This window comes from Tetrao urogallus, assembly GCF_951394365.1.
Source record: "Tetrao urogallus genome assembly, chromosome: 7".
In the NCBI taxonomy this organism is placed as follows: domain Eukaryota; kingdom Metazoa; phylum Chordata; class Aves; order Galliformes; family Phasianidae; genus Tetrao; species Tetrao urogallus.
Window position 1 is genome coordinate 6,519,324 of NC_136820.1, and position 12,953 is coordinate 6,532,276.

The following is a 12,953-nucleotide window of genomic DNA, read 5'->3' on the forward strand; positions in this document are numbered from 1 at the left end:
AGATGAATGGTTTGCTGTGCAGCTGTGAGCTTGGTCTTGCTGATCCTCAGACACAATCCACTTAATATTGATTTGGACCAGTTGCTTTTAATTTTGTCAGTGATGATTTTCTCTTTGGGCCTTCAGATAATCTAACTTCTCCTGAATGCTGACTATAATGTCACATGTCAATGGAAAGGATGCATCTTAGGTCTCCTTTCCGAATGTCGGCCACTGTTTCTTTGGTTTTGTTTGTTTGTCTTCAGCATCCCCATGGTTATTTTTTGCTTCTCTTTTATTGAGTGGACTTCTGATATTTTTAGGCTATTGTTTCTAGTGTTTTCTTATCCTAAAATTGCCTTCTCGTGATGCTTTCACTTTCACTTTCACTTATGATCTGTTGGATCTTGGTAGCCTTTCAAGTAAGCTTTTTATTTTTTTTTCCTCCCCAAATCATTTCTGGTATCTCAGTTAAGTTCTGTTACCTGTTTCAGTTTTTAACTTGCAAAGAAAAAGATTTGTGCTGGTGCTCATGTGTGGTAAATGAATTTATAGCAAGCATATAAATAAATTAAGGCAAGTACAGTAGAATGGAAGAATTAGAATAATAGAATGGTAGAAAAGCACCATCCCAATCATGCATCTCAAAGATGGATGTAAAACTGATGCGTGTGCAGTGTGTGCCGTTTGCAGTAATGGCAATGACTAAATACAACCTGAAATTCACAGGATAGTTCTCATTGTGCTCATAGCTCTTCATCAGGCTTGAGTCAAAAGAGGGGAAAGTATGTCACAAACTTCCTAATGTGAATTCTTATCTCAAGGCAAAATATTTCCCTCTTAAACGCTTTGACCTTCTGGTAAGCTCACCGTGAGATAGAGCCGTGAGCCTGCTGTTATGGAGGAAATCCATGGCAGAGCTTTCTTCAGAGCTTTACTTGTGACTCAGGATCCTTGGGCAGTAGGCACAGAGTTTCCTGGAGGATGTTATGAGCTGACCTTCTTTCCTCTCAGCTTTCCTGTGTACTGTGCTGAAATGGTTCCTCGCGTAGCAAATGGCTAAATGGCTTCACTGTCATAGGCAGCTGCTTTAGAGAACACATGGGTATTACCAAACTAGCTGATAAATGTGACTTGCAGAGGGATCAATGCCTGGTATTTGGAACAGAGGTATAGAAGGGCTAGTTATTTACTGAAGGTGTTCATCAGTTTCCTCACTATGAGAGTGGTGAGCTGCTGGAACAGCTGCCTCGAGAGGCTGTGGACGCCCCATCCCTGGAGGTGTTCAAGGCCAGGTTGGATGGGGCCCTGGGCAGCCTGGTCTGGTATTAAACGTGGAGGTTGGTGGCGCTGCATGTGGCAGGGGGTTGGAGATTCATGATCCTTGAGGTCCCTTCCAACCCTGGCCATTCTGTGATACACTACAGCAGTGTGAAATAATCCCATGTTCATGTTCCTAATGTATGACTTCCAGGTGTTTTCAGTACTTCCCTTGTATAAGTATGTTTTAAAGAAGAAAAAGGCAGAAATGTGGTATGAGTTTAACTTCCAAGTTTCTCCACTTGCTCAGCAGTGTTCATAATTTCTAATCAGTGTATGCCTTGAATGAGAGAGAGCATGAGGTTACAGAGCTCAGGCTGATGCTTCCTGAGAAAAGGCTCTACAGCAGTCCTGGCACCAAAAGCTGGGCTAACAGGGGAGGGAGCTGGGCTGCAGTGAAGATGCTTGTGCTAAACTTACTTGGAAGCATCTTGAAACAAGAGAGAATGCGGTACAATTTCTGCCTTTACTCTTTTTCCACCTAATGGAACTGGAAGCTCCATCTCCTATTCCCACTTTTTGGTTTCTCAGGCCAAGAGTGCTTTGCTCACATCTCTTCAAAAGATTATGGCCAGCAAAAGACCTGCCAGCTTTTCTGTTCCTATGATGTGTGATTGAGAGCCAGAAGAACTCTGGCTGGATTTGAAAAGCCATTCCCAGGCTGGAGCAAGATGGCAGTCTGCGCATGTGCTTGGTCCTGTGCTTGGTTCAGCTTGTAGCCATGTGCCTGAGTGACCTGGTGATCGGTGCTGGCTTGCTTTGCCTCGGCCATCTCCTTCCCACAGTCAGAAGCAGGGCTCCTCTGTCAGGGAGCAGGCCAGCTGCTGTTCTCTTGCAGCAGCCCAAGAAAAGCTGCCTGGAGAATATGTGTGTGACTTGACCTAAATGCAGGCCAATACTGGCTTGTCTGCCTTCCCTCAGCTGCGATGTGTGTGCACTGACTATTCCCTTCCCCACCTTTCTTTTTCCCACATGTCCCTATATCCTCCTGTTTGTCCAGAGCTGTGTTACAGATGTCTATTTGTTTTTCCTTCTGTGCTTTCTCTGCCTGTTTTCTTACATAGTGGAAGCTGGAATGCTGTTGCTGTTTCGGATGGAAGAGTGGGAAGGGTTTGTTTCCATTTTGTGGTGTACTGAAAGTCAGCCCACACAGGAAGAGACAGAGCTTTGTTCTTGAATTTGAAGAAGTTGCTCCCGCAGTGTTACAGAAACTCCACTGACGTGATTTGTATTGCAGCACTTCTAGCTTATTCTTCTGAGTATTTTGCATAAAATTAACATTTCTTGAAACTTCTGTGACCTTAACTCCTTCTAGGAGCTTTTTCTGGAAGAAGTTTCTCCTGTAGTACAGCCATCAGTTTAAGTTTTGTAAGAAGTGAACATGATAATCTCATTTAAAAAGTGGTGAGGTCAGTAGAGACATCCTTACCTTTTGCCACTAAGTTGCATAGTTGTCTTTCTGTCTGGCAGCATAAGATGTGATAGCAGCTGAGGTTATCTGTAGACTCACTAGTGGCTTATTTGCTTTATAGAATGTGTACTGTAGCCCTCTTGATTTTAATGGACTTCTAATCTTTTGGTAGTGCCAGCTCTGGATGTGCTGGTAACACATCCTGTGAGGAGAGGTGGGGGTGCTCAGGCTGCCCAGCCTGAAGAAGACTTTGCAGTTCCCTGAGAGGGGGAGGCAGAGAGATGCTGGCTCTGCTCCTGTGCACCAGTGGCAGGGCAGGAACAGCACAGAGCTGCACCAGGTGTGGGTCAGATTGGGAACTGGAAAACATTCCTTTGCCATGAGGGTGGTCAGGTGCTGAAACTTTATCTAGAGAGAAACTTGACATAGTGAGGTGAAATTGCATAGTGGAATTTGGGGAGTTTGCTGACTAACATAGATTTCTTTTTTATTTAGAAGTTGTTCCTGTATGGATCAGCATTCTAGTGATGGTGAAACTGGAAAAAGACTACTCTAAGCCAACCCAGGATGAATCGGGTGCCAAACGATGCAGAAAATGCTCACAGTAGCAGTGTGGAATCCTGCCCGTCCTTGCGAGATGTCCACTCCATCAACCCAACACACCTGATGGCAAGGATTGAGTCCTATGATGTCAGAGAGAAGAAGGGAATATCGGATGTCAGAAGGACTTTCTGTTTGTTTGTTACATTTGATCTCTTATTTATAACTTTGCTGTGGATAATAGAATTAAATGTGAGTTATCTTTTCGGTACGCTTGGTCTTTATTCAGGTATTTATTCACTGCAGGAGTGGTTAATACGTTTTCTATCCCAATTGTATGCTACTCGTGTCTGTTGAAACTAGTTTCATTCTTTTAAGCTTTTATGAACTTTTTATCTGTTTAGTTGCATTTACTTAGTGGATATGTGGTTTATATTCATGTAATTAAACCTTTTGATGTTCCTGTAGCCTATGAATTGTGCTGAAAAACATTGAAAGTCCAGTGAACTTTTCAGGGAGCAAGTAAAGAAGTATCACTGTGGGTAGTTGTGACAGTTTGGCAACTGTTAATTTTATTAGGATTCAAGTGTTTTTTATCTTGCTTAGTAGCTCAGAGTCAATGGCTGAAGGGTTTTGTCCCTGGAAAATACTTACAATGGCCAAAATCTTTATTTTACAGCAATATATCTGAGACAAATGTAGTAATACACATTGTTTATGGTAGGACACAATCAAACAATGTAAGCTTCCACAGTTGCTGCCTTTTAGCTCCAGCATTTGTAATTTGGAAACCAAGGTGGTTCTTGTCAAATTCCCAGAAGTAAATAAGACAGAAGTTTTGTTATTGTTTCATAGTAGCATCCACTTTTTTGAGCTGGATTTGAAGCTTGTAATCTGAAGTACGTATTTAGGAAAAGGCATAAATGAAAAATGGGAAGTACCCCTTTTTTTGGTAACAAAGACCTTGAGTAAACATTTTTTTTTTTTGTCATCATCCATTACAAGATAAATGATGTTGATTATTGATTGGACGTGATGAAATTTCGTGAGCTGACTGTTTGAACAGCTTGCTATAATGAAAAGTATATTTCCTGATTTAATTTGAGAAAGCAAACTTTGCCCGATTGATAATGTTGTGACTGTAACTTTTTTATCTTGCTATGTGGAAAGGCGATTCTATCCAGTGTGTAAAGTTAGCCTGGCTCAAAAGAACCCACATGTTGCATCCTGATGCTTTCTTTTTGCTCTTTGTAAGCTAGTTTCTTTAAAGCTGGTTTGACTAGGAGGAGTAGAATATGCTTTTGTAATTCTTGTTGAGTATTCAGAGTACAGTTTTTCATATTATTGCCCTCAGAATATTTAAGAATGTAGGAAATGCTACGAACTCATGGTGGTCTTTTGGAATGCTGTAGCATTGCACATCTCTAGATCCCAGCAGTTAGCAGTTGTCTTTGATCTCAAAGGTCCCTTCCAATACAAACCATTCTGTGATTCCCTACTGGACCTTCAGAATTACTGTCAGAATCACTGTAAATACGACTTTCCTATTGTCACTCAGCATAACTTATTTTTAAACACTTCAGAGAGTTGCTTCATTGGTAGTTTGAGCAAACTGAATCAATTCTGTCGTGGTTCTCTGTTCATCCTTGTGTTCACATGGTGCTCCTGCATGCGGAACAGGCTGCTGAACTGTCCCAGAACTCAGCAGCTGATGCTGATGTGTTGTGTTTGTATTCTTTAGTTTCTCTATCCTGTAGGAGAGGGCTGAGATGTCACGTCGAAGAGAGGAGAGGAAAGACCAGCCAACTTTTATTTAAATTGACCTTAAGTGCAGTACAGCAGTGTTCTGTATATTAATTTCTGTGCATCTTCCCTTCCGTTTCCTCCTAAATATCTTCCAAAGGTTTATGAGCAACATACATACAATTTTTCTCTCACTAGAACCTTCCTTATTTATGCTGTCAATAAATGGTCGTGTAGATCAGCAAGCAATGGACAGCTCTATTTAGGCAGTTGGCAGCTTTCTACAGAGGGGGAGGAAGAAGAGAAGAAAGAATAAACAAACTTGGGTTGGTGTGAAGAGCAGCAGGAAGAAATCAGAGAAAGAAAAGTTTTAAAATATTCAGTAGTGTAGTTGAGGAAAGAATATGAAAGTATCTACACTGTACTGCTTTGGGATGGTGAACATGAGTTGTGGGATGCTGTGGTGCTTTGAAAGCATGATGGTAATCAAACTCAGAGCTTTCTGCTGTTGTTTTCCAGTGCTTTACATAACTGTCACACAGTGCTCACTTATCTACTTTAGTATTAAAATCAAATAGCCTTTGGAATGGGATTTGGACGTAAAGGTTCTTCACTCCTTGCTAAGACACGCTGCTCTTGGTCTCTAGCCCAGTGAAACCTAAATTATTTTCTTAGTAGCCCATTTTGAACAGAAAGATCACGAGCACTTCCATCTGAAAAATACCTGGCTAGGGACGATGCAGTTTTGAATCTCCTCAAACAACTGAAGGAATGAAACCTGTCTTAGGCCATTCTACAAATAACTAATGATCACAGCTTCTGTGCTTTTGATTTCTTGGTTTTGCTCGTTTTTCTGGAAACAAGTAGCACAAATATTGCTAAGGAAAATATATATGGAGTACAAGTATATGAATTATATGAATTTGATTGAATTCAAGTGCTGAAGAATCAGAAGGAATTTTTAGTATCATCTGTATGCTATCATGTGGCTGATGAGAGCTAATTTCTGGGTGGCTTTCTGATCAGTTGTTTATATTCTTCTGAAACACAAAATGCTTAATGAATTTGTGTAGGAGAACTTGCACTTAATTTCTTCTACCTTCAGCAACTTGTTTGCTTTTATTTTAGGCCAGTCTGAAATGTAGCTTATATAGCACAGGTTCTTAACAGTGATAAATTGTGTAGCACCCTCGTCTGTTTTTCTTGGATATAATTTTGAAATTGATTTCTTAGCATGTATCTCCTCTGATTGGTTTAATGATCCTTGGGTATGTTTATCAGGAATTGCTAAGTTAATGTTTTGCATCTGTGTTTTTGGCTGAAGTAATTTCTGTTCTAAAGCTATGCGTGTTGTTTCTTTGTAGGTAAAGGGAGGCATTGAGACTACCTTAAAGAAAGAAGTTCTACATTATGACTATTCTTCTTCATATTTTGATATATTTGTAAGTATTCTTAAAAAAAAAAAAAAAGGGGGGGGTTTGGAGGGGGAAGCAAAAGTACAGTTTTTCAGTTTCCTCTTCCCTCAAATGTTTCCTGGTTCGAGTCCTGTGATAGGGCTGGTCTCTTCTTGCTAATTTAAACCAGAAGAGTTTATGCCAAATATCACTTGTCTAGGAGTTGCCCAGTCCTTAAGCAGCAGGTTCTCAAGTTTTTCAATTGAGATGCTTTGGCAGACTTAAATTGCATCTTCTGTTTTCAGAGAAGGAAGAGGTGGAAAAAGTCAGGAATGAGACTGATCTAACACAGAGACTTTATTAAGAGGTGAAGGCCGGTGCTCCCCTTCTGTAACATCGTTTTCTTTAAATTGACATTTTTGCCCTTCCACAGAAGTAAATCTTTTGCAGTGAGAGAAACTTGTTAACAGGTTGGCCTGTGTGGGTCAGGTTTGTTCAGATTTCTGTATTTTAACTCAAACAGGGTTTTTTAACGTTGTACTATAAGCAGATAACGTTAAGTGCGTTTCTCCTGTCCTGTATATAGGCATCTGAAGTGCACAGCAGCTCTTCTGCCTCAGGAAACTTTTCTGTCTTTTCAGAGAGGCTGTAGCTCTGAAGTTGCAATGCAGAAATTTGTTCTGGTTTCTGCACTGGGCCATTTGCCGAGTCAGATGGAGTGAGATACTGGAAACAAAGATGTCAGAAGATAGCAAACTATAGTTCTCCTTTTCTCTCATCGTTATTTTGCTGGCGGGTTTCTGTGATGTACCTCATTTCAGAAAGAAGGGGGGAAAAAAAGTTCTGTGTAAATGTCAATTCTCTGGAAATTGCCCTGTAGTTGAACCAAGGATTAAATACTTCTAATGACAGATTTTTATTCCTTGGGAAGGGACTAGATCATCACAGAATCACAGAATGGCCAGGGTTGGAAGGGACCTCAAGGATGATGAATCTCCAACCCCCTGCCACATGCAGGGCCACCAACCTCCACATTTAATACCAGACCAGGCTGCCCAGGGCCCCATCCAACCTGGCCTTGAACACCTCCAGGGATGGGACATCCACAGCCTCTCTGGGCAGCTGTTCCAGCACCACCTCACTGCTCTCTCTGTAAAGAACTCAATTGAATTCTGCAAAATGAGTTGTGGGCTTATACAGAATTTCTTCTGTTTCTGCTGTACATTCTGAAACATATTTGCAATATGCAATATTGAAACACATCTGTCTCAGATCCGTTTTCATTTTTGAGTGCTTTTTTTTTTCTTCACATCTTTAAAATTCCCAAGGCATCTTTTAAAGCAAATTAGAAGAATCTAGTATCAGAGGATATGCAGGCAAACTGAGAATTCTGTTCCCTATTTCAGTAATCTCATCTGTCTGCTATTGATTTCATTTTCTAGCCTAGAAATCCCATAACTCATCCATCTTTCCTGCAGAATATTTGGAGTAGCTTGGTTCTGCAGGCATCTTCATAAAGAATAATTGATTGCTGAAGCAAATTCAGACAATATTAAGGAAGTTAAGTAAACACCATACCATTGCATTTTTGAAGTCTTTTCAGTTTTTAATGATACTGTTGCACAGTAGTAGCACACTAGTAGGATGAGCAAGGTAGATAGTGATGCTCAAGGTATTTGCTGGATAAACTACATCTAGATTTAACTGCTTCGATTCCAGTTGGGTAAAATGATCATAAACATATTCTGCGTAGCTTATATTTCCAATTTGTATTTGTGCAGTTGCTCACGCTTGTAAATTTGAGTCTTGTAGCCATGTGAACGATACAATCATCTCTGTGCTTTAAAAATGGAAAATGACATTGTTTGAAAAAGCAAACCCACCTTCAGGTTTGTTTCTTAATAGCAGAGCTGATTGTCCTGTTTTGTTCTGTTAGCGGTTCGTATTTTTAGCGAGCTGAGAATCTTGTGGTTCTTCTTTGTTCTGAATTAACCAACAAATATTTTTTTCCTTTCTCTGTAGCTACTGGCAGTCTTTCGATTTAAGGTGTTAATACTTGCATATGCAATGTGCAGACTGCGCCATTGGTGGGCAATAGCTGTGAGTAGCAGCCAAGCATAATGGAGTTTCAACTAGAATGGATCCAACAGGCAAATTTTTAGATGCCTCTTAATGTCTGTATGTTAAGAATCATCTTGATGGTATATATGGAAATTAATTCAGGTCAAATGCTTAGGAAGATTTAAAGTCTGAAGACAAGAATTTAATAGCATAGTGTATGTGATCCTTGTTAGGTATCATGTTAATAGAAGTTGAGAACTAACTTTGAATCCAATATGAATGGGTAGTTGTAACCTCTTGTACCATCTGACTTACTAATTAATGCTTGAAATATATTTGCACTGGGAATATTGAATGTTATTTCAAAAATAATTGGCATTTGTTGTGCCAAGAATCAGCTACGTGTTAATTCCTACATTTTTAGTTGCTAGAATGTTATGTACCAGCCATGAGCATCAGCACTTGTACTGCTCCTTGCTCCAACACAGAGTATTGGTTATGCGTCCCTTCTTAGAAAGGAGGTTCTTGACATCTGTAGTCAATTATATATATATATATAATCGTGGTGCTAAGCAATAGATCCACAGAGCTTCACTGAATGTTTTGAAGAAGCTGCTGGTCTTAAAATCCTGCTTGTGCTTACCAGATGGTAGTTTGGTCCTGCTGTTATTTAAGGAGTTGCTGGACCTAAGCACATAGAGTTAGAAGCCAGTTGAAGTGAGTAACACTTGTGCACTGTTCTTCTGTTTTGGTTTGAGGTTTTTTGGGTTTGTTTTTTTTTTAGGTGCTTTTTTGTCACCTCCTATTTTTAAACCATGCCAAGGAGTGTCAAGTGATTTAATTTTCATAATAGGAAGATGGGAATTAAACTATTAATTCAAGTTTCCTCGTGCAAAGATATTTTGTTATTTGAAATGAAAATTTTGATATGGATGGTAGTGAAAAGCTTTTTGAGCAATTGTTTGCTTTTTCCCAATTAGTTTGATTTACTGTCTGATTCTTTTTTTTTTTTATCTAAGTGAGTTAGTGAGAATACTGCATCTTCTTTGTGGAGTAAGATCACAGTTTATACAGTGTTATCATCTAAACTGCCTATCAGCTGTATGAAAATGAACATTTGGAGCTGTTTGTATTAAAAAGGCTAAGATAACAAGGTTATTTTAATAACACTTGATAAGATTTATTAATCTATGATGCTTCTGTTGATAAATATTTCAAATTGAAGCTGTCAGATAATGGCAGAAATGAGAAAGTAAATACAATTAACTGTTCTTATTCTTTCTTTCAGTTTACAACAGCAGTGACCAGTGCCTTTTTACTAGCAAAAGTAATTATTTCACAGGTATATATATTCTAATCACGTTTGCTTTACTTTGTTGGGATTGGTTGCTTGCTTGCTTTTAAAGCAGGATTCTTCAGGTAGATTTCTATAACGTTGTAAATATTTTTTTCTTCTAGCTGTTCTCACAGGGTGCTTTTGGCTACGTGCTGCCCATCATATCATTTATACTTGCATGGATTGAAACCTGGTTCTTGGACTTCAAAGTGTTACCACAAGAAGCTGAAGAAGAAAACAGTAAGTTTCTATTGTGTCTCCCTCAGTCACTGAAGTTGGCAGTGTTTGCTCCCATATTGTCAGAAGAATGCATCTTTCAGCTTCTAAAAAACATTGAGTTGTTTAAAAAAATTTAATATGTGGCATAATTTTTCTAGAAGGGAACATATGCCTTCAATGAAGTGGGATTTTTACTTAGGCACACAAAGTTGAAAGTTGCAAGGGCCAAACCAGTATTTGTCAGGCACTGAAGAGGAGCTTTGATTAATTTGATTGTGCGTGGCAGTTCACTGAGCATTAAAAATACATGTGTCAGAGTTTTAGTTAGATGGTGGATACTGCTAAGTTCACATATGGCATCCTAACGTGCCTTCTCATGGAGTGGAAGGAAGGATTCCTTAACTTGTGTACAGTATTCTCTTTTGCTGGATTTTGTTGCCCTAGCTGCCTGTAATTACAGAAACTGCACATTAAATCAGCAGTTTTGTAATGTTAATACAGTACCTCAGTCTTGAAGGTGCTTGATCTTGGTATTTAAGACCAAGATTTAATCTTAAGCTGTGAGATGATGTCTGGATTTTTTTTTTTTTTTCCTGTTAGGATTTTTGATAGCACAGGATGCTTCCGAACGAGCAGCTCTCCTTCACCCAGGAGTCCTGTCTGATGGCCAGTTCTATTCTCCTCCTGAATCTGTAGCAGGTAATTATGGTAGCATTTGTGAAGATTTTTCTTAATGGCATTAAACTTCTGCATATTTCTTTTTCTTCATAGTGTATGGGAGTGGAGGATGAATAGAGACTGTATTTCACAATCCTGAAATAAAAGATTATTTTATTCAGCAATTCATTTTGTTCAAGACCTACCAGATGAATTGCAGTGCAGATAGTTGGTGAGTCTTCTGACTTGTCCCAGAGGTGTTAGAAAAAAGATAGTCTCAAAGAAAATGGGGCAGCAACTGAATGGAGGTGGTTGCTGTTTTTCTGCCCTCTCTCCCTGCTGGCACTAGTATTTATTCAGCATTACATTATTTAATCCAGCCTGAACTTGAAGCTTTGCAGTATTTTAGGGCAGGCAGTGAAACTGCTCAAAAGACCAACTGAAGTTTAAGTTGGAGACTCCTTTCTCATAATAAAAAGCTTCCGGTGTGAAGTGCTGAGTGTGTTGAACTGAGAGCAAGCATTAATTATACCTTGAGTCTGTGTACTGAGCACTTTGTTCCAGTTGAGCTGTGAGGTGAGTAAGCCAGCATTAAATGGGAATACTGCAATGCCGAGGAATGGGTTTGCAGATGTTTGAAGGAAATTAGTACTTTCTACTGCGAACCCAAGATCCCATGTCAGTCTTCTTACCCTAAAATAGAAATCAATTTTGTAAAGCTCTGCTTTACTGTGCAGTATATTTAAAATAATAACATCCACATATAGCTGCAGATGCTTTTGCCCATCTTGTGCTGTAGAAAAATTAATGTTGGTGACTCTTCTCGTTTAGTGGCTGCCTTTGTGGTTGCTGAGTGTCTTAGTGTAATAAGTGACTTAGAGCTCCATCTAGGGATGACAAAGCATTAAAACAATTCTGAGTGTAATGCTGTGCTATGCCAGCATACTGTCAAGAAAATTTCTGTGATTGCATGTAAATTTGCAGTCTTATCCACGTGGAAAGTGTTAGAATTTGATGTGGTAGCATGACCTCTGGGAGTAATGGGGCTTAAAAATAATGACTAATGATTAACACTGAAAAAGAATTTTAGTGTGTTTAATTTTTATGTGAAGTCTATCTTGAGGTTTATGGGTAGAAGTAGTCTACTGGCAGTAGAATATAGTATAAAAGGAAGTAAAAGTGGAGCCAACATTTATTCCTTGGCAAGATGAGTTATCACCAGTACTTATTTTCTCAATTGAATTGATGACATTCCTCTCTTCTTGTTCAGGATCTGATGAAGACTCTGAAGAAAAACAAGACAGTGAAAAACCAGTTGTATAGCAAATATAGAAAAGCAGGTAAGTTCCTCTACATATCAACAGAATAATCTTAAATGCTTATTTCTTCTTAGCTCCTTCTCAGATTATTTGAATGGTTGGACTGATTCTTAGGAGTTCATCTTGCAGTCTTGACAAAGCTCAAGCAAGGAATGCTCTCGTATTCTTGAGTTGTTAGGCCCCTCTGCCCTTGAGTTCTGGTTAACCCAAGCGCGGGAGTCTGAGGCACCTCTTCCAGTGCTCACTGTAAAAGGCTGCAAACTTGGGATGAAGCTCCTCTACCATTTCTTCTCTGGCTTCTTGGAAGAAAAGTGATGGACCAAAAGTGGAAAAGGAGGAGAGAAATGTCTCTGGAGATGGGGATGCAGAAGTACTAGGAAGAGATTTTCTTCCAGTTTGAGTCTAGGACATGACTCTGAAAGATTGTATGGACAAAACTGCTTCAGCATTTCCCCTTTACAGTCTGTTTAGTGCAAGTGGGTTGCATTATGCAAGCTGTGTTTTAAGATTTTTTGAGGTGTACTTTGGTTCAATAGATCCATATTTTAGAAATCACTTAATTACTTTCAGAGTTATCTCACCACATGCTTTCATTTTACCACAAATGGCAAAGCTTGAGCTAGAGAAGGTATTAAATGTTCTGGAGCAGTTGAAGCTTCTGACTTGAGAGTGTCTGTTGCCTGTCTGAAATAGTGGGTGACTTTCTTCTGAGCCTTCCTGTTTTCTGTATCTATTGTTTTGACTCATTTTCATCTTAACTTGTGTAATCTGTTACAGAAGGAAAATCTCTGAGGGAAGTTGGTGGGGATTTGGAAACTCTGGCAACAGTCTGTGATTGAGTTGCTGGTGGAGCTGCTGACTGGAGAATTTATTCCTTAGAAAGCGAAGGGAATGGTTCCCGTGTACTGTAATACCTCACAAAGATGTACCTTGTGACATATGTACATTAGATTGCCTCCTGGGTGGCATGAAAA

At 39.4% G+C, this 12,953-nt stretch overlaps 1 protein-coding gene across 1 annotated transcript; it reads left to right on the forward strand.

Moving 5' to 3' along the window:
• Positions 1 to 3,277: 3,277 nt before the first annotated feature.
• Positions 3,278 to 11,983, forward strand: STARD3NL (STARD3 N-terminal like; the record flags this gene model as incomplete). Its single annotated transcript, XM_079538672.1, has 7 exons — positions 3,278 to 3,502; positions 6,358 to 6,435; positions 8,410 to 8,487; positions 9,737 to 9,790; positions 9,907 to 10,024; positions 10,604 to 10,702; positions 11,931 to 11,983. The coding sequence occupies 7 exons, from the start codon at positions 3,278 to 3,280 to the stop codon at positions 11,981 to 11,983; spliced, it is 705 nt and encodes a 234-aa protein (XP_079394798.1).
• Between the last annotated feature and the right edge of the window lie 970 nt (positions 11,984 to 12,953).